This window comes from Apodemus sylvaticus, chromosome 11, assembly GCF_947179515.1.
Source record: "Apodemus sylvaticus chromosome 11, mApoSyl1.1, whole genome shotgun sequence".
NCBI classification, from domain to species: domain Eukaryota; kingdom Metazoa; phylum Chordata; class Mammalia; order Rodentia; family Muridae; genus Apodemus; species Apodemus sylvaticus.
Window position 1 is genome coordinate 67,050,578 of NC_067482.1, and position 21,851 is coordinate 67,072,428.

A 21,851-nucleotide genomic window follows, 5' to 3' on the forward strand; every position below is an offset into this window, starting at 1 on the left:
GAGATTAAAGGAAGAATACGTTTCAAAGGGAGGGTGTGGCGTCAGCTCTTTCTAGTGATTCTTATTGCTCAAAGGAGATGAAGGCTGGAAACAAGCAGCAGATGGATGAATCTGACAGGATCAGTTTAAGGTGAATAGTAAGGACACTGGCGTGGACCAAAGAGAAGCTGACTGAAGAGGCTCTGGATGGCTTTCTTCGTTGAGTGTTTGTCTCACTACTATCTATTCTCAGTGAGACAGCCAGCACGATCTTCTCTTTAATTACACAGCAGCATGCTAGAACATAGCATTCCCAATATGCATCATTAGTGGCATAAATCGTATCTCTGAAGGTAAAAAAAAAAAAAAAAACCTTGAAGAAAGCTTGTGTCACCTAGAATATAGTGTGCTAACAATAACAATGATATAAGCATAAAACAAATATATAATAATTACATATCATATACCCAGAGACAAAGCAAACACATACTTTTCTTCTTCTTCTTCTTCTTCTTCTTCCTATTATTATTATTATTATTATTATCTAAGTTTTCAGTATAAAATAAATTATGTACAAACATAAAACTAAAGATATTATAGCCTTGCCCTTTTTCTCTGGCTTGAGGTTATAAGTATGAAGTCATAACGTGTCTGTCTTTCCTAAAATGACTCTGTCTTCTAGCAGCCAGGAAGATGACTCAGCAGTTAAGAGCATGGACCTGCTCTTCTAGAGGACTTAATTCCCAGCACCCATGACCAACAGCACACATCTGCCTGTAACTCCAGCTTCAGGAGCTCTGACTCTCTTTTCTGGTCTCTGAGGGCTTTGAACTCACATGCACAGACATGCTCACATATATACATAATTTCAAAAAAATAAAATATTAAAAATACAGTTTTCAAGAACTATCCAGTTGAAGTCCAGAGACATCATGCCAACTTGCAGTGAGCAGCACTGACACACTCTCTACACTTTGTTTCTCCCAAAAGCAGTGAGGCTTCCTCAGAATAATAGACAATCCCATCTCCTGGCAGGACAGTTACTCGGGAAGTTTGGGACTGACGATCGGTTCTTGCCCTGGAAATGTGCTGTCCTGTCTTGTGTATCAGAGGTCCCAGCTGCACGGCCCTGGGAGTTCAGCCTGATCCTCTGGATTTTGGTCCTAGATTGAGTGTCATATCGCTGGCTACTCTGGCTCTGAGGCCTCAGACTTGGGATTGATTGAGCAATGCTACTGGCATCCTTTGGTCACCAGCATGCAAGAGACTTGTATGCTGTGAGACTCCCAGTCCTCATACTCATGTGTGCCAGCTCTGCTAGCCAGTGCCCCCCTTTATCTACCCATCCTCGTCGGTCACTGGCTCTGTTTCTGTGAAGAGCTCTGACAAATACACTTGCCACCTGACTCATAAAGGATCAAGAACGCATCAGCCTTTCTTTTATGATCTCTCTCTCAGGATGACCAGTAAAGAATACCTACTGCTTAGAAGAATTAAAGGAAATATATGCCAAAGGACTCTTTCAGTTACAAACAATGATTTGCTAATCTCTGTGGGACTGATCGATCTTGTCCGGGATCATCAGATGCTGCTAAACTAATGGGATGGAATGTCACTGTGGAACTTGACAGCAGATGTCCCAGGCACACAATGCTCAGCTCTAATGACCTTCAAACTGCAGGACAATGTGACATTATGGTGTTTTTTGATATAATGCTGGAAGAAAAGCTCCCTCTGTGAAGTACCCCTGCTCCCTCCCCAAGTCTAACCAACTCTAACCTGGCTGTCAGTTTACAGGGAATGCTGCTTCTGGGAGACCATGATAAACAGCAGCCCAGAGGCCAGCGAGAGGAAGCAGCGGGTCAAGCACTGTCTGTACGAAGCCTGGGACCCGAATTTGTTCCATAGAACCCACATGAAGGTGGGAGGAGAAAACTGACCTCCACACGTGCACCGTGACACGTGTGTATCCATGCTCATGTGCACTCACATGCATCATACACATACATTCAATAGGAATAAGTCAAATCAAAACATAAAAATAAACAGCACCACACGACTGTCACTATCCAAACCCAGAGGGTAGAAAATCCTACGCTAAATAGCCATTCTGTTCCATATACTAATAGATATCTGCAAATAGAGAGAAAATGATAATTAAAGAAAACATAGTATACATCTATACAGTGTAAAAATATGACTCTACATTCGAACTAATCAAAGTTATAGTATGTCTTTAGGAAAGTCCTAGAAGATTAAACATAGACTAGACATTACTAAAATGTCACCTTCCAGAGAAGTTGTTCTTGTTTTACTCCCAAAATTGAAAATTTAAATCCTCTTCCACACTCTTCCTAGCTCTTCCCATCACTTGCTAGATAATATACATTCTTGTTTTGTTTCATGTCTACCTCTGCCTGAAAGAATGTAAGTTCCTGAAATTAAAAGAATTCTGTGCTTTTCCTCACGTTAAGAAAGAAGAATCTGCAAGAGTTCAGTAATATAGTTGGTCCTCTGTGCATGTGGCTGCCACATCTGTGAGTCCAAACCACTGCATATTGAAAATATTCAGAATCAGTTGTGTTTGTACTATACATAAACACACTCTCCCTGTTGCTATCATTCTCTGGACTACGTGATGTAATAACAATTTATATATCATGTATGCTGCATTAGCTAATTTAAGAAACCCAGAGAAGATATAAAATATGAATGACAAAATGAAGATTATATATAACTAGCTCAGGATTTTATAGAAGAATTAACCGCACACATTTTTGGTAGCTTTCTGGGAATACTGGGCTTCCTCGGACCAGCTCCCTATAGGTACATAGGAATACATAGTGTTTCAGGGTAATATGTTACAAAATACATAAAACATTGAAGGGAGGCCAAATTACATCCACATGATACACAACATTCCTTTTAGTGTCATACTGAGATGCTATCACAGCTTGGATAAGGTCTGTGTGTACCCCTATGTTTTCTATACTTGGAGCTTGGCCCACCATGTGGCTGTGTTGAGATTATAGGACTTTTAATGGTGGGACCTAATAGAAGGTGTCAGCACTCTCAGAGTCCTGTTCTGAAGGTGAAAGTTAGTTCCTGTGACCAAGTAAGTGCTCTCCTCACAGGTCTCATCATCCAGCTGCCACCCGCCATGGTATAACAGAGCCAAAAGGTTCTTGAACTTCTGAAATTGTGTGCTAAACTCATTTTTCCTTCATCTATTTTCCAACATCTTGTACTTTATTATACTAAAAGCAACAGACTAAGGCAGGTGCTGTTGGGAAGATTTTTAAAAAAAATGTACTCATTAGAATATGGCTTTCATTCCTTTTCATCTGAGGTTATAGCTCCAGAGGTTAGTGTGTCATATTTGTCTGCTAGAGATACAAATAATTTCTGTGCAATAACAAGATAATCATAAAATTACTGCTTCATACTGCCCTCTAGAACATTAACTAGTTCATGTCAATGTATCTAAGTTAATATTCATTTTGACTACCGGCAGATATAAGTGCCTTAAAATATTCTTTGAAGTGAATTTATCATTTTACTGACATCTTCGTAAAGGATTATTTAAAGCCAGATCTCTTTAGCTTCAAGTTTGTTTTAGCTACCTTTCGCCCGGTCACTTTCAAGCCTAACACAAATAAATAAACAAATCTCTCATGTGTGTAGATCTATGTGCTATGTGTGTAGATCTATGTACTATGTGTGTAGATGTATGTGCTACGTGTGTAGGTCTATGTGCTATGTGCTCTTAACTTATGGAAGCTTATACTTGGAAAACTGTTTTCAAAATCTGATGAGCCAGGCTGCTGAATCTGGTAGTTGTTCTAGACTTTTTCCTGATTAATCAGTTTTCTGTCACTATAATGGAATGCCTGACATGATCTTATGTAAAGGGAATGGGTTTATTTTGGTTCACTGGTTTGCCAGTTCCATGCAAGATCAGGGAAGTCCTTACTCTCTATAGTAATTTTCTGCTTTCATCAAGACTTAAGCAAAATGCTGAGACTATCAAAGTGGGAATCAGAGGGAAGTAAAACGCACAGACTTGACCTCCTAGAAAACCCAGAAAAGTCTGAAGAGGAAGAAGCAAAGGATAATTTTAAAAACATGTAACCTGAAAGCAAAGGAATCAGAAAAGCCAGTCATCATGAGAAAGACGTGAAGCAGGAGAACGGAGAACAGTCTCTGACTCATCATTTACATTTGGGTTCAGCCACCTTGATATTGATATGAGTGTGTTCCGTTCAAAAAGCTTAAAAAAAAAAAACAATGAGATCAGAATATGATGAACAACATATGAGGTAAGTAGGGGTAGTGAGGTTAATTAGAACCCCACCTCTCTGGCTCTCAGCATCTCCTGTGACTGGAATGAAGAGATCTTTCATATGCATACTTGTTTATATCTCTGTACTCTTGTCTGGACCTCCAGCACCTGCAACTCACATCAGTAGCTGGCATCACCATCATCCATGGAAGAAGCTGATCTTCACCAAGATGGGAGAGTCATGGAACTTAAGTCTTACCAACCAGACCTCTCTCTAGAGATCTACCTTCCTTGATCTCTATCTCATCCTCAGGCCCTCTCCTATCTCTGCACATACCCTGAGTTCTGAGTGTCACACTTTCCCACAGAGCCAAGAGATACTGTAAGTATCCTGTGTACACTGTGTTGAATCTTGGACATGTGTCTCTCAGCATGTCTAGGACTGTCTTAGTCAAGATAGAGGAACCAAGAGGGATAGCTCAGGAGTATTCTATATTTAATACTTCTGGTTCAACTTAAGAGAGTTGAGTTTCCTCTTCAAGGAAAAGCTTAATATCCACTTTCCCATGAAGCAGGGAATATAGCTCAGCCAAGACCCCAGGTTTAAACCCCACAAGTTAGTAACTTTTCTTGTCACTTAGAACAAATAACTGATGTGTTTATTTCCCTTTGAAAACACGTAACAAAAGCCACATTTAAAGGGAAAGCTTTCTTGTAGCTCACAGTTTGAGTCACAGTCTACCAAGGTGGCAGAAGCAGGGTACATTGTCTCCCCAGTCAAGAAGCATAGTGAGATGAATGTGGGTATTCGTCTGGATTTCACCTTTTTACTCAGCCCAAACCCAAAGTTCTCAGAATGATACTATGCACACTTATTATTATTATTATTAAAGTAGGTCTTCCTACTTTAATGAACCCAATCTGAAAACTTCCCTACAGACACGCCCAGAGATTTGTCTCCTAGGTGATTCCAGACCCTGCCAAGTTGACAGTCAATATTAACCATCACAGTTCATATAAACCAATTTAAGGAAGGAAGGGAGGAAGGGAGGGAGGGAAAGAGGGAGGGAAGAAGGAAGGAAGGGTTTATTTTGGCTAACAATTCACCATGACAGAGAAGGCATGGAGGCAGAAGTGACTTACTCTGTGACCCTGTCCAAGAAGTAGAGAGAGGGGATGACAAATGCTAATACATGGCTGTTTTTTCCTCCCTCCCCAATTTTTGTCCAGCCCAGGATCCCAGCTCACAGGATGGTGCCCCTGGCCCATGTTCAGATGAATCCTCCTTCTTAGTTAAAGCTCTCTAGAAATTCTGCAAAAGGTGCATCTGGTTTATGCTATAAATAAACAGTGATATGATCAAGGTGACAGTGAAAATTAACCCTGACACCCAGCACAGAAAGCAAAAGATCGGACAGTAGATGAGTCTTATGAGGATGAGTTTTAAAAATAAGATCTGCAGTGTTGAGATGGCTCCATTGGTAAAGTATTGGCCTTGCAAGCAGAAGGACCCAAGTTCTATTTCCAGAATTCCTGTTAAGAGCCTGAGTATGATAGCATGCAACTCGGGGCTAGTGAGGCAGAGACAGGTAGATCTCACTGGCTAGCCAACCTGGCTTATTTAGCAAGTTTGTGGTGGTTTGAATGAGAATGGCCTCCACAGAATCATATATTTGAATTCTTGGTCCCTAGTTGGTAGAACTGTTTGGGAAGGATTAGGATGGGTGGCCTTGTTGGAGGAGCTTTGAAAAAACTTAGTCGATTATCAGTGGGTCTCTTTCACCCCACCTAATGGTTATGCCCCAAGATGTGAGCACTTGGCTACTGCTCCAGCACCATGCCTGCCTTCCTGCTGCCAGGCTCCTCACCATGATGGTCATGAACTCTAACCCTCTAAACCTGGGCTCCCTGTGGTGGCTTTGACGCAAACGGGCCCCTTAGGTTCTAGTTGACAAACTCTTTGGAAACACTTAGGAGGTGTAGCCTTGTTGAAGGTGTGGCCTTGTTGGAAAATGTGTGTCTTCAGGAGTGGGCATTGAGGTTTCAAAATTCCATGCTAGCCCCTTCTTCTTCTGCCTGTGCATCAGTTGCTACTCTAGCACCATGCCTGTGTGCTTCCCACCAGGACTAAATGGACTAAACCTCTGAAACTGTAAGTCATCCCTAATTAAACCTTTTCCTTTGTAAGAGTTGCTGTGGTCAGGTTGTCTCTTCATAGCCCTAACTAAGACAAAAGACAAGCCTCAAATTAATAACTTTGTTTCATAAGTTGCCTTGAAAGTTATAGCAATTGCATCCCTGCCCCTCCCCCCACAAAAATCATACAGCTTATAAAGAAACTACCCCCCTACACACAAAAGTCTAAATAACCTAAACACAGATTGATAGATTTAAATGTGATACTGGGGTGGTAGATTTATTATGGATTTGTTTATATTATTTGTAATATATATTTGCTCATATGTTATTTGTGTGATTCAACCAAATATTTAGATCTTACTATGGTTTAAGCATTAATCTGAGTGCTCAATATATATCACTACATAATAATCCCCAAATTCAACATGAGTCACCTGCTCTTCTTTTTCATTATATATCTAGTTGTGGGAGGTTGTTAAGGGTAACAACAGAGGTAACAGAACAATCATAACAAAAGGCTAGTAGGAACAGAAACAAGGATGCTCCCGTGCAAAATGTGAAGAGCTGGGGGTACCCACAAAATGCACTATGCCTCCCACTGAGAAGCATACTACTCCCATTGAGAAGTAGAGTTTGTTTCTCCAGCTGTTGATTCTGAGTTGACCTTAGCTTGGTGACCTGTTGAGGAAAAGCCCATCAAGAGCCTAAAACTTTAGGAGGATCCAGCTGACTGTAGAAACCATGAAGAGACCCTGGTCTAATAGGGAAGGACCTTGTGGAGGGGACTATGAAGAGACAATACAAAGAGAAAGAGAGGTACAACTTCTCTGCTGAGCCAAGATGGCATTCATGAAAGCTTAGCATCTTGAATGTTGACCTGGGTGATGGCAGACCCAGATGATATCGAGTCAAGTTGGCCTCCAGACAATCCCTGTCTGCTTGCAGAATCATGAAACCTAGATGGTTCTCAATGGAAATCATTGCATTGGGGAATGGTCGTTTGTTATAGAGACATAGAAAATGGTACCCAGCAATAGATTCTGCATTTAAAAAAATCTTGAAACAGAAGAGTCATTGGCAGTGTCATCTCCATGAGGCAACAGCACACAGATATGTGCTCAAACGTATCTACCTGTGAAGATGTTCTAGGACATGAAAATAATATTAAGGCCTTGTAGGAAGACCACCACCTTCTATAATTGGGAGTGGGCCACACCTTTTCAAGCCTTCAGGAAAATTCTATGGTTCCAGGAGGAAAAGGAATCCTGCCAGACTTCCTTCAGACCAAAGCTGCAGCATAGACAATTCTGGATTGAATACCCTTTGGATAATAATTCCAAATGGCCACCTAATGGCACTCTAGACCCAATCATTTTAAGAGACGTCCATACATACTGCCAGCAGTCCAGTAAATGGAATGAGGTTTTATATGTTCAGCTTTCATCTATCTTCCTCTAACCCCTCCCTCTGCTCTTCCTGACCCCCACCCCAACTTCTCTTAGCCATGAAACCTACCCACCTTCCACTAGATGACGCTACGCTTGATCCCACCAAAGAGCCACCTCCCATGTCTGTGAAAACCCAAACTGCTGCCTCAGTTTCTTCTTCTCACCAGGCCCTGGAGCCTACTAGCTCGACCTCTCCAGACCCCTCCCCTCCTTCTGTGCCCCCTGCAGGTTGCTCCAAACACCCTGAACTGGCACCAAATTTTACCCCTCCTGTCACTCATTCTAAGGCCACAGTCAGATCCCTGAGTTCTTCTCCTCCAAGAACACCTGACCCAGACCGATCCTTCCTCTAAGGGAAGTGACTGGAGTTGATGGTCTGGTCAGAGTGCAGTTCCTTTCTCGCTGAGTGAACTTTCTCAAATCAAAAGCAGGCTGGGTTCCTGTACTTCTAACTCTTCCGGCTTTATTAAGGAGTTCCAGTACATCACTCAGTCTTAGAGCTTGACTTTCCATGATGTTCACATGATTCTTACTAATAATTTACTTCCTGATGAACACAGGTGAGTTTGGGAAGAGGCAAGAACGCATGCAGATGAAATTCACCAAACAGACAGAACATATCCGATCAGATCTGAGGCAGTACCTGACCAGGATCCTCAGTGGAATTATAATTCCGCAGGTGGGATTTTAGCCATAGACAGATTTATTATATGCCTTCTGCCCGGTCTTAGAAAAGCAGCCTTAAAGCCAGTAAATTTTGAAAAACTCTGGGACCTTCTTTTGCACCTGCAGCATACTTGTCAAAAAGACTAGATCTAACCATCCAGGGATGGGCACCTTACATTCGTACCTTAGCGGCCACTGAACTCCTTATTCGAGAGGCAAAGAAGCTAACCTTGGAGTCATCGGTAACTGTCCTCTCTTCTCATAACTTGTCACAGCTCCTAACTTTAAAGGCTTGCAGACTCTCCCTCCCTCCAGGGTTCTTTCTCTTCAGGTAGCACTAATAGAAGACTCCACACTCACCTTCCAATCTTCCCCCTCCTTTAATATTTCCAATCTTCTTCCTCGACCTGATACTAACCACTCCCTGTCTCACTCCTGCACTGAGACTTTAGAGCAACTATTACCTCACCCTTCACACACACAGGAGGGCACATTGCTTCAAGCCATTTATACCTGGTATACAGATGGAAGCTCCTTTCTATATGAAGGGGCTAGAAAAGCTGGCTATGCCATAGTGTCAGACACCGAGGTGGTAGAGGCACAGGCCCTTCCTGTACACACCACTAGTCAACAGGCTGAGCTGATAGCTCTCACCCGTGCCTTTCAACTGACACAGGGACAATCCCTCAACATCTACACAGATTCCAAATATGCTTTCCATATCCTCCTGTCCCATGCTGCTATCTGGAAGGAGTGTGGGTTACTTCCCACAAAAGGAGGATCAGTAACTAATGCAAACCACATTATGACCATGCTAAAGGCCTCCCATCTCCCCACAGCTATTGGGATTGTCCACTGCAGATGCCACCAGAGGGATGACTCTATTGCCTCTAAGGGAAACAACCAGCTGATGAGGCAGCTAGAGCTGTGGCCCTTAGGGGGCTAAACTCATCTCACCTTCCCCAGGACATCCTTACACTACAACCCACATCTCCACCTCCACCCTCCACCCCCGAAACTCACCAAGATAGGACGACACTCTGTCCTATCTTCAACTCTTTCATCCTAACAGTTGTGCATTGTCTTCTTTTGTTAAGATGCACCTACAGCCTACTCCTGAGGACTTAAATTTCTTAAAATCTATCACTGCTTCTTGTAAAGTCTGTCAGATGTCGGACTCCAACTTGAAATATCGTAGCACCCCTTTTCCTATTCATCAGGCTAGAGGTTCCCTTCCTAGAACTGACTGGCAGCTTGATTTTACCCACATGCCCACTGTAAAATGTGCCAAGTACCTCCTGGTCTTGGTAGACACCTTCTGGGGCATTTCCCACAACTAACAAAAGGGCTCAGACAGTCTCTAATCTCCTCCTCTGAGAGATCATCACCCGGGTTTGGTGTCCTGGCCTCCCTCCAGTCAGACAATGGTCCTGAATTTACATCCCAGATCTCTCCGAGTCTATCTAAGGCCTTAAACATCCCTTGGCATTTTCACATTCCCTACCATCCTCAATGTTCAGGTAAGGTAGAAAGAACTAATCGCTCTTTAAAAACCACTCTTGCTAAGCTGACACAGGAACTTCACCTTGACTGGGTAAAACTCCTGCCTCTGGCTCTTTTCAGGCTACGAGCTCTCCCCAAGCAACCTCTTCTCATCTCACCCTTTGAACTCATGTATGGATGTCCTGTCTTAACTCCTGGTCTCTCACCTAAATGCTCTCCCCTCCCAGACCACCTACTCACCCCATTGCTTTGCCATCTCCATTCTCTCCTATGGAACTTTGCTGACCACCATCTACCACGGCCACAGACTGTCTCCTGTCCACTGCCTGTCAACATTGGAGACCAAGTCTTTCTATCTCTCCACATCATCAGCCCTCACCCCTCTCTCCCAAATGGCAGGGCCCTTTTAAGGTGATTCTCATGACCCCTACAGCTGCTAAACTCGAAGGATTCTCTCATTGGGTCCACCTGTCTCACCCCAAACCTTTCATCCCTCCACCTAAAAATGACTTCTTCACACACTTCAGCCCTAACAGGACCTAGCTCTGTTAAGCTCCAGAGGACATCAAGGCCACCACCTTGCCCCAAATCCCAGAAAATGAGACTCTACTCAGCAGCTGAGCTTGACCTCACTGGATTAGACTTGGGTTTCTTCCCCTGATGTTCGTTTCCATCCAGGTCAGTCCTTAATCTGAAGATTCGAGGTTCAAGAAACCACCACAGACAACAGTCTTTCCAGATAGGATCAGGAAACTGCTCCATAGCCAGCTGGACGCTAGAAACTGATCCAAATCGCAGTCATCCCTGTATCTGTTATTCCATCTAAATATTATGATCTCTATACTTGTTTATTGTAGAAAATGGCCAGATGAATATGGGGGCTGCCCATATTGGTCTTGTCAGATACAAATGCTAAGATCACGGATCAATCATTTCTTCTAGCAACACTGTAAGACACTTTTCTTCTACATAGAAGAGCCACTGTCCACAGAGGTACCTGATGCACACGTTTACCAAGTGGATCCTGATGGTGAATGTAAGCTACACCCCAAAATTGACAACACCCCTACGCAGCAGAAAGCAGTTTAAGAGACATGGAGACACAGCACCCTCATTCCCTCTCACCACTGGCTTCCCCCCTTCCTCTTTTTCCTTCTCTTTATAATAAGGGAGGAATGTTGGTACCAGGACCTCCAAAACCTGTGACATCACATAGGTGACAGTGTGACCTGTACACCCGTTGCCAAGGCAACAGCCACCATATTCCCAGAATCCATTGGGCTCACCTTTACTTGTGGCAACGTCACCATCCGTGTATATAAGAGGAATGCCTCTCTCTCTCTTCCCCTCTTCTCTTTCCACCACTACCTTTACCCTTTCCTCTCTCAATAAACCTCACGTGGAACTGTTTGGCCTGTGGTCTTTCTGGAACCGCTGCTGCCCACTGATCCCAATATATTCCCAGAAGCTACATAGCAGAGGCAGAGAACAGATTCAATGATTTCTGCACGTATACTGTGGAACAGGCAAACACACACACACAGAGATCCACACACAGTAAATATGTATACTTTTATTAGTTAATCTTATGTTTAGATCGATTATTATTTGATACACACAAATAATTCTAGTGACTGCACACACACACGAGTGGATAGGTTGAACCAGTGTTTAGCATTCACACCACAAGGTTAGCACGAAACACACATCAGGCCAATTCCACGCATCCGGTTTGCTAAGCACAGCGAATTTACTCAGAATGACTGAACGACCAATATCATGTAAACATCTGTAAGCAAAATATTTATCAGGACCCTGAGAGGGTTTATACACGAACATTTTCAAGTAAGACCAGGACACCAACCACTGAGCACGTGAACGACCGGGAAGCCCGTGCATCTGAGGACAGGATGTGAAGTTAGGCTCTGCACATGACTTCCCAGCCTGATGGGCTTTCTGTTTGACTTCAGAAATCGGTTCCACACTAAATGATGCCAGGGAGTAGCCACGTAAATCATTCCCTCTGGGGCTGGTAAGGGGTGGAAGGGGTTCTATGGGCTGACTCCATCGACTGATGAAGATGTTGTTCCCAAGGGTCTACACTGGCTCACCAAATGGATTTAGCTTACCTGATGAGTAATATTTCAGTTTTTATAGTCTGTCTTGTTTTGTTTTTATTAATTATCAGGTGCAAAAAATAACCAGGATGCTGTTTGGGCTTTTTTTTTTTTCATTGTGTTGTAATTCATTAAAATTAATTAACTTCCGTTGAGTCTGGTCTCTCCTTGTAACCCAAACTTGTCCTGGAATTTACAATGTAGTTGTACAGTCCTTACTAAAGTTGAATTCACAAAAATCCTCCTGACCCCCTCCACCCCCACAGTATGCTCAGCAAGCCACTTAGTCAAGTGTGGCCTGAGACCCTAACTTTCTGGGCAGGGGCGGTGTCAGATGGAATCCACAAGCCAAATGACAAAGTGAAGTTTCTATGCCTCCAAGTCAGCGTTGTCCCTGAAGCGCGACTGTGGCCAAAGATAGCCCCACAGTTCGGGGCCCTCTGTGGGAAGCGAGCATCTTTGCAGAGCTCAGCAAGGACTAGCGCCCCCATCTCAGACACTGCCAACCCGGAGGTGTCAGGGCAGGCGGTGTTCTGGTAACTTAAACAGGGGACCTTCCGCTCAGCACTGCCCCTCGGCTTCCAGCTGATCCACACAACACAAGATTCTTTGTTTGGGACAGTCTGGAAGTTCTCCCCCGCCGGGAGAGCTCCAGCTGCGTCACAGCCTGCTTCCCCCTCCCCACCCTACCCCCCCCGCCCCTCCCGGGCATCCCGCTGTGCACTGTGCTTAGAGTGAGCCTCAGAAGCCAACTCACCTCATCTCCGGCCGGAGGATTTGAGTATAGATGAGACAGCGTCCCAGGAAGATGTCAGAAAAGTGCTTCGTGGTAGGATTGCCAGTCCACACCAGGAGTGTGCGCGGCCACAGAACTATGACCACCACTATCACTACCAAGGCGATCAGGACCAGGAGACCCACTCCGAGACCGATCTGGGCTTTCCTAGACAGGCGGCAGCCAGGTCTGTCCCCAGACACCTGGCTAAATTCATAGTTGGCCATTGGGCTCCTGGAGACTGGCCCGGGCTAGGCAGGAAGAGAGCACAGGGCTTGCTGGGTCAGAGGCTGCCCCTCCTCCTTTCTTTCACTTGCCTTTTATCTGCTTCCTTTCCCACCCCCTACTCCTGCTTCTAAGTTCCACGGGGCTGACTGGACTAATAAGGCTTGCGGGCTGCCTACAGGCACTCCAACTGCTTACTTCCAGACTCCAGAGCAAACTGACCGGAACCTCTCTTCAAGAGAGGACAGCACTTTAGCCTCTGCAGGGACACAAACAACAGCTTCAGGAGGACACTACTGGCCAACACCTTCTTTCACCTGTACACTTGACACTGGCTGCACAGACTCGACTCCTCTCTCTCTCTCTCTCTCTCTCTCTCTCTCTCTCTCTCTCTCTCTCTCTCTCTCTCTCTCTCCCTCTCTCCCCCTCTTTCCCCCTCTCTCCCCTGTCTCCTCTCTCGGCTGGTTTTGTGTGTCAACTTGACACAGTCTGGAGTTATCACAGAGAAAGGAGCTTCAGTTGGGGTAGTGACTCCATGAGATCCAGCTGTGGGGCATTTTCTCAATTAGTGATCAAGCGCGGAGGGCCCGTTGTGGGTGGTACCATCTCTGGGCTGGTTGTCTTGGGTTCTATAAGAGAGCAGGCTGAGCAAGCCGGGAGAAGCATGCCAGTAAGTGACATCCCTCCATGGCCTCTGCATCAGCTCCTGTTTCCTGACCTGCTTGAGATGAACAGCTGTGTGGAAGTGTAAGCAGAATAAACTCTTTCTTCCCCAACTTCTTGCTTCTTGGTCATGATGTTTGTGCAGGAATAGAAACCCTGACTAAGACTCTCTCTCTCTCTCTCTCTCTCTCTCTCTCTCTCTCTCTCTCTCTCTCTCTCTCCTTATTTCCTACTTTCTCTCTTCCCCTTTTCCCTCCCTCTCTCTCTGTTCACCCAACTGTCTGCTAATGAACGGCCTACCTCTACTTCTGAGCTTTGATAAAAATCCCAGCCCAGGTATCTTTAGATTCTCGGCTTCACTCTGTTCCTCTTCTCAGGAGGTTCGAACCCAGCTTTGGCCGTTTAAAGTGCCATTAAGTTTAACTTTCCTCTCTGAACTAGATAGGTGTGAGCAGAGACTTGCCTTAGCTACAACACGGCTTGCTTTGATTAGATGAGTTAATATCTCCTGGGTATTTAGCATAGTCCCTAAGTCAGAATAACTGATTACTCAATAAATGTAAGTTATTGCAGCTTGCTCTAGGGGGCTGCCAAAGATAGGATTTTAGAGTTGATAGGATGTTTGCCACCTTCCTCATATGCACTAATAAATACTTCATCCCACGTGGGAACCTCAAAATACAGAGGTTCTTCCTGGCTCTCCTTCCCAAGAAGACATATATTGTTTAAACAGAGACTCGTCACATAATGGATCAGAACACAGGGTTTTCATGGGACGTTTTCCAGGCAGAGGGAATGCTAGATGCAACAAAAGCTGGGACAGAACCCATGTTCTGTTTTAAGGTACAGGAGACTAGAGGATGAACAGAACATCCTTTAGAAGGCAGCAAGAGAGGAGGTCTCCGTACCTCCATATGTCAGGAGGACTTTTTTAGACTGCATTTCATTTTATTTTTTTAAATGTTTGTTGTCATTTTTAAATGTTTTGTTGTCATTTTGCTTAATCATTTTGTATGCCTATCTCCCACTCTCTCATTTTCTTGTATTGTTTCTTTTTTAAAAAAATACATTCTTTAATCTTTTTTTACAGTCCAGACTTCATCCCTCTACCGGTCCCCCCCCACCCCCCCATCCCCTCCCTGTCTCCAAGAGGATGTCCCCACCCCAGTCCCTAACCCCCCACCCCACCAGACCTCTCCACTCCCTGGGGCCCCAAGTCTCTCAAGGGTTAGATGCATCTTCTCTGACTGAGTCCAGTCTTCTGCTATATATCTGTTGGGGGCCTCAAGTCAGCTGGTATGTGCTGCCTGGTTGGTGGCTCAGTGTCTGAGAGATCCCAGGAGTCCAGGTTAGTTGAGAATGTTAGTCTTCCTATAAGGTCTCCCTCCTCCTCAGCTTCTTCCAGCTTTTCCCTAATTTAATCATAGGGGTCAGCAGCTTCTGTCCATTGTTTGGGTGCAAATATCTGCATCTGACTTTCAGCTGCTTGATGGGCCTTTCAGAGGCAATCATGATAGGCCCCTGTTTGTAGGCACACCATAGCTTCAGTAATAGTGTCAGGCCTTGGACCTCCCCTGAGCTGAATCCCCATTTAGGCCTCTCCTGGACCTCCCTTTCCTCAGGCTCCTCTCCATTTTTGTTCCTGCAGTTCTTCAGTTCTTTCAGTCTCTCTGCCCCTCCCTCCCCTACCTCCCTTCCTTCCCTCTCTCCCCTCTCTCCCCTCTCTCCCCTCTCCTCCCTCTCCTCCCTCTCCTCCCTCTCCTCCCTCTCCTCCCTCTCCTCTCCTCCCTCTCCTCCCTCCTCTCTCCCCCTCTCTCCTCCCTCTCCTCCCTCCCCTCTCTCCCCTCTCCTCCCTCTCCTCCCTCTCCTCCCTGTCCCCCTCTCTCCCCCTCTCTCCCCCTCTCTCCCCCTCTCTCCCCCTCTCTCCCCCGTCTCTCCCCCTCTCTCCCCCGTCTCTCCCCCATCTCTCCCCCGTCTCTCCCCTGTCTCTCCCCCGTCTCTCCCCTGTCTCTCCCCTGTCTCTCCCCCGTCTCTCCCCCTCTCTCCCCCCTCCTCCCCCTCCCTTCCCCTCCCTCCCCTTCCCTCCCTCTCCCTCCCCTTCCCTCCCTCTCCCTCCCCCTCTTTTCCCCCCTCCCCCTCTCCCCCTCCCTTTCCTTCCCCTCCTCTTTCTCTCTTTCTCTCTCTCTTTCTCTCTCTCTTTCTCTCTTTCTTTCTCTGTATGAATATATGCCACAGCACATGAGTGGAGGTCAAAGGACAACTTTGAGGGCCCTTTCTCTCTCTCTACCACGTGTGTTCAAGGTGTTGAACTAAGGTCATTAGGCTTGACAGCAGAGAGGACTGAATAGGTTAGGCCATTTCCTATAAGGTCACCCTCCTCCTCCACTTCTTCCAGCTTTTCCCTAATTTAACCATAGGGGTCACCAGCTTCTGTTCATTGGTTGGATGCAAATATCTGCATCTGACTCTTTCAGCTGCTTGATAGCACACAATTCTATTATAAACCATTTAAGATCAGTGTATGGCTGGTTTTTTATGTCAATTTGACACAGGCTGGAGTTATCGCAAAGGAGCTTCAGTTGAGGAAATGTCTCCATGAGATCCAGCTGTGGGGCATTTTCTCAATAGTAACCAAGTGATGGTAGTGGTGGTGGGGTCATTGTGGGTGGTGCTATCCCTGGACTGGGTCTTGGGTTCTATAAGAGAGTAAGCTGAGCAAGCCAGGGAAAGGAAGCCAGTAACATCCCTCCTTGGCTTCTGCATCAGCTCCTGTTTCCTGACCTGCTTAAATTCCAGTCCTGACTTCCTTTGGTGATAAATAGCAATATGGAAGTATAGGCTGAATAAACCCTTTCCTCCCCAACTCGCTTCTTAGCCATGATGTTTGTGCAGGAATAGAAACCCTAAGACAATCAGTGACCTTAAATGACCAGGAACATGAGGTTTCAGCACACAGTACATAAAGAGGGTTGTCATGTCACAGAGAGACTGTGTAACAGACAGAATGGAGAAGTTTCAAAACCTTGGGGAACATTCTTGAAGTAGGAGTCAGAAAAGTGGGGGAATCCCAGAAAAAGGAAATTGGAAGGGTGATTCCTGTAAAAGAAAGACATTTTTTTTCCTTTTTTTGTTTGTTTTTTGGATTTGTTCCCCTCCCCCCCCCCCCCACACACACACACACACAAGGTTTCTCTGTGTAGCCCTGGCTGTCCTGGAACTCACTCTGTAGACGAGGCTGGCCTCAAATTCAGAAATCTGCCTGCCTCTGCCTCCCAAGCACTGGGATTGTAGGCATGTGCCACCAACGACCGGCTAAGAAAGACATTCTTAACTAACAGAAGCTTAAAAATAACAACAAAACAACAACAACAACAAAACCCCAACATATTATTTCATGTATGTGTATGTGTATGCTTCTATGTGGGGTGCCAAAACTGGCCAAAATAGGGTATCAGCTGCCCAGAGCTGAAGTTGTAAATGGTTGTGAGCTAGCTTGCCTGATGTGGGTGCTAGGCCCTAACTCCAGTTTTCTGTAAGAACAGCAAACACTCTTAAATACCTCTTTCCATCCCTAAGAAGAAAATGAGAAGGACACAGCCCGGCAGAGCAGGTTCAAGAGAATGTTTGAAGGGTTTATCAGTGAGTTAGAGTGCAGGCTGTGTGTGGAAAAGGGGAGCAGTTTTGTTTGTTTTGTTTTTTAATGTCAAAAGAAACAGAGAAATAAGGATGCAATTGGAAGACCCTGAGCATTATGATTTGGATATGTAAAATTCTCTATAGGATCGTGATTTTGAACTCTTGGACCTCAGGCTTGGGAACTATTTTGGAAGGTTTATACATTTAGGAGGAGGGGCCAAGATGGAGGACTTTGGTCACTGGTTAAAAGTCTTTGATGTTGTGTTATCCTTGGTAACTTCCCGTCCAGTTCTCTGCCTTCTGGTTGGCCATGGTGTGCACTATTCTCCTATATTATATAATGTTCTACCCAAAAACATGAAGCCAAGAGAGTATGGACCAAATCCACTAAAACTTGAACCAAAGTGAAAACTTCTCTTCAGTTGTCATGTTGGATACTTTTTTCTCAATAATGAGACTGTAACAATAGCCTGTGATTCAGGAGACAGCATCCCCTTCCGAGATCAGACTCCTCACAGAACTTTTGGAGGCTGACAAGCTGACTCACAGTAAGCTTGACAAATGCAAGAGAGGAATCTGTGGCATGGTGGGGATGTGGGAGGGAGCTCCAGCTCCTCAGCACAAAGAGGTGGAGAATATGGCTGGGGGTGGGGGGAGGAGGGTGTGAGGCTTTAGAGGATTTGGTACTAAATGATATTCTCTCCTGATTGCTTCTTTCATGAAGTAAAAAGAGAAAGCTCCTGTGGAGAACAGTGTGGAGCACTGACAGAGACTGCTAATCAGGCTGGGGAGTAGACAAGTCCTCAGTGTGTCATTAAATGGTCAAAAGTTCAAGGGAAGGCCAGTTAGTGAAACAGTGTTTGTCCAACCACACCCTCTGCTTAGACAAGGAAAAAAAAAAACCCAAACCAGAAAAAGGTCAAAGCTCAGTCAGTCTGTCTGCTGGAGATGCTGTAACTGAGTACCACACACTGGATATCTTAAGCAAAAACAAAACAAAACAAAACAAAACAAAAACAAAAACAAACAAACCAAAAACCAAACAAACAAACAAAAAGTCTTGTACTACTGGAGGCTGGACGTTTGAGATCAAGGTTTTTGCCTGGGTGGTTCCTTCTGGGTCCTGTCCACTCAGCTTTCAGACTGCCCTTCTCTATGTCTTTATTCGCTGAGCAGGTCTCTCTGTAACAGTCTGCAATCTAATTTCCAGTCCCTATGGAAACACCGGCTGATGCATTTGACCCTTCCCTCCCTCCATGGTCTCATTTTAATCACTCTACAGGTAACTGGGTTATCTCCAAATACAGTTGCCTTTTGAGACACGGAGGTTAGGGCTTAGACCTAAGAATTGTGGGAGTCTTCAAGAAATCCTGTTATCCTTAACACAGGGTAAACTTAACACCACACTGAAATTTGAGCAAGGATACAGTTAAATAATAGACCATGACTCCTAAATCCTCCAGCACAAAAGGAAGATGGAAAACTGAAAAGACACAAGATATTACTGCCATGATTCTAGTGGGACTGCAGGATGGGAAGAGCAGGAGACATTTATCCTTCCGTGACTTCACAGGTCAAACTCAACAGTAGTCTTGTCCTCCATGGCAGAGAGGATACAGAGGGAGCATGAGGCAACAGTTAGAACTATCGTTCAATTCATAGTCTTTGTACTTAGACTAGGATCCTAACCCATGGTTGGGATATTTATCCATATTATACATATTAGGTATGGATAGTTATCATATCTATGCATATTTAAGGTGGGTCTTTCTACTTCATTTATTCCAATCTAGAAAATCCCCCACAAACATTCCAGTGACACGTCTTCTAGATGATTCTAGAGTTGATATTAACCATCACAGCAGGCCTCCAAGTTGCACCCTCTCCTGGCTGAACACCACAGATGCCAGCAGATGTCCTGAGACAAGGCAGATCTCACAGGTTTGGAAATAAACGACCTAGCCACCAAATACAACTTAGGAGAGTTTCTTCTAGGCTTCTTTCCCACAAGGCTGGGTATTTGCTAAGGGTGTGGTTGGTAACGATTGATTTTTTTTCCTCTTTATATTCTGAAATTTGACTTGGAGTCCTTAAGTGCCTGTCAGACAAATGGATGCACAGCTCCCCCAGTTTGCTTCCTGTACCCAGACTTTCTGAGGAGTGGACGGCTACACATGTCACATCTGAACTGTAGACTTGAAAATGGCACATGAGATGCTGCTCCTGCTTTGCCTGCAGTTTGCCTCGTTTATCTCTGACCCTGTGCCATTCTCCCACTTTTATCCCTTTGCCCTGTGTCTCCTTTCATGTTGTCTATAGGTGCAAAGTTCAAAATCAGTTACTGTGTAACAAGCCTCCTTCCTTCTCAAATAAGACCATACCTGCATACATTCCCACAACCATCCCTTTTAAAAAAGTACTAAGTTAATTTTTTCAAAGACATGTTTATTGTTTTGTTTATATGTATATGTGTGAGCCTACAAGGTGTGTTCAAGAGCCTGTGGAGGTCATGAACATCAGATTCCCTGAAGCTGAAGTTATAAGAGGTTGTGAGCCACCCAAGGTAGGATCTGGTACACAATTCAGATTCTTTCAAGCACTATTCTATCTAGCTCTAAGTATTTGCTTTTGACAATAAACATGATAAATACACATGGAGCAAAATGTAAATATAAAATTTGACCTTTTCATTCCCTGTTTTCCTCTTATGTTAATGAACAAATAAGACACATATTTACATATATACATTTACTCATATATAATCATATACACATGCATACACACATACATAGACAGATCTTCATTATGTCACAAAAAGAATAGCATGCCATGTCCTATTGGTTACCTGGTTACTTTGGAAAGATATCACCAGCCAAAAACATGGTACCAAGTGGCACAGTGGGTCTAGACCTTAGATTTCCCGGCGCTCATATGAGTAAACCTGCTCTTTTCCCTGTCTTCATTGCTTGTTATTGATCTTCAGTGGCTTGAGGAACCTTGGGCTTTTAGTTTCTCTTTCTGGTGAATATATCAAACCCAGGAGAAAATGAATCCAAAACGGAGCTTGCAACCTTGACTTCTGCAGTCACTTGGTTCGTGAGCTCTCCCCATTTGCATTTTATCTTTCTAAAAGGTGCCCAGCTACCGTATCTGACATTGATATGTACTTAGAGAAGAAAACTACATCTGCATCAAAGCTGCCCATCTCTTCCAACCGTAACATACTGCTACAATGTGACTAGGGAGCTGGTTCCCTACATCTTTCTTTTGAGAAATCGTTACCATACAATGTCTAATCAGATGAAAGTAGGGCTGACACGAGAGAATCTACACACCTAAAAAGGACAAAGTCCTGTGATTATGTACTTATTGGGACATAGTTAACATACTGAGACTCAAAGCATAGTGTATTCATTCATTCGTTCATTTATTTGACAGATATTGAGGACCCATCGCGTGCAAGGCACTATGTTAGGTGCTGAGAGCACAGAAATGAAGAGCCCTTGATCTTGCAGCACACAGGGAAAAGCAGAGGCTTTGTGGTCAGGTAGGAGGGCTTGGCATTTCCAGAAGAGCATGAATCTGCTCTCAAGCACGCATTCCTCTTCTGTACAATGAAATTAAAAGAATCTTTGGGCTTTGTAGAATTCCTTTGGGAGGGACTCCCTCCAACACAAGCTGGAAGGGTGAGCTCAGATATTGCAGCAGCTATGTGGCTGGTAAGAGGGATGCCAGAGCCAGAGGATGTCTGAGCAGCTTTAAGGGAAGCTTAGAGAAGACATTGGGCTGTGAATAGCAAGCGAGGTATGTAGACAAAGGAGCTGGGTATCCAAACACAGTCTTGTGGATCTGGAGTCCCTCTGGAGTGGGCCAGAGGAGCTACTCTTGAAGGACATACACAATTCCTATTAACATTTTCTATATCTTCCTGTTTAACTTTTGTTGTTGTTTAATCTTTGGTAGGTTCAAAGGTAGTTATGAAGCCTGAGGGCTGTGAAGTCTGTCATGAAATCGTGTCTCGTAGAAATGACAGGGAAACAAATACCCACGATACGGTAACAATATGGCTGCCTAAACAAGACCAGACCAGCGACAACGCTGATAGACATGCTGTCATGGAAGGAGGAAATCTCATGGGGCTCTACCCCTAGACAAAGAACAATAGGCAACTAATGACTACTGGGAGAGAGAGAATTAATTTTCCCCATGGAGAAACTCCCTACTTGGCTGTACAATACAAATGGATCATATAAGAAATACTAAACCATCTCAGCAGGTTGTACTTACATATGTATCTGTGTGTGTGTGTGTGTGTAAAACAATAACAACAATAGTAATAAAGAAATAATAATAATAAAAAGAGGCCATGAATTGAGTACAGAGTGGGATGGTGGAGGGAGAGGTTGGAAGAAGAAAAG

The 21,851-nt window shown here is 44.5% G+C and overlaps 1 protein-coding gene across 1 annotated transcript in view; it reads right to left on the minus strand.

The window, feature by feature from the left end:
• Cd38 (CD38 molecule) overlaps window positions 1–13,278 on the minus strand; it is a 39,973-nt gene extending 26,695 nt beyond the window's left edge. Inside the window, exon 1 of the mRNA XM_052198518.1 lies at window positions 12,892–13,278. Within this exon, the coding sequence (XP_052054478.1) occupies window positions 12,892–13,136 (245 nt within the window). The 5' untranslated portion in view covers window positions 13,137–13,278. The remainder of the gene's footprint in view (window positions 1–12,891) is intronic.
• Between the last annotated feature and the right edge of the window lie 8,573 nt (window positions 13,279–21,851).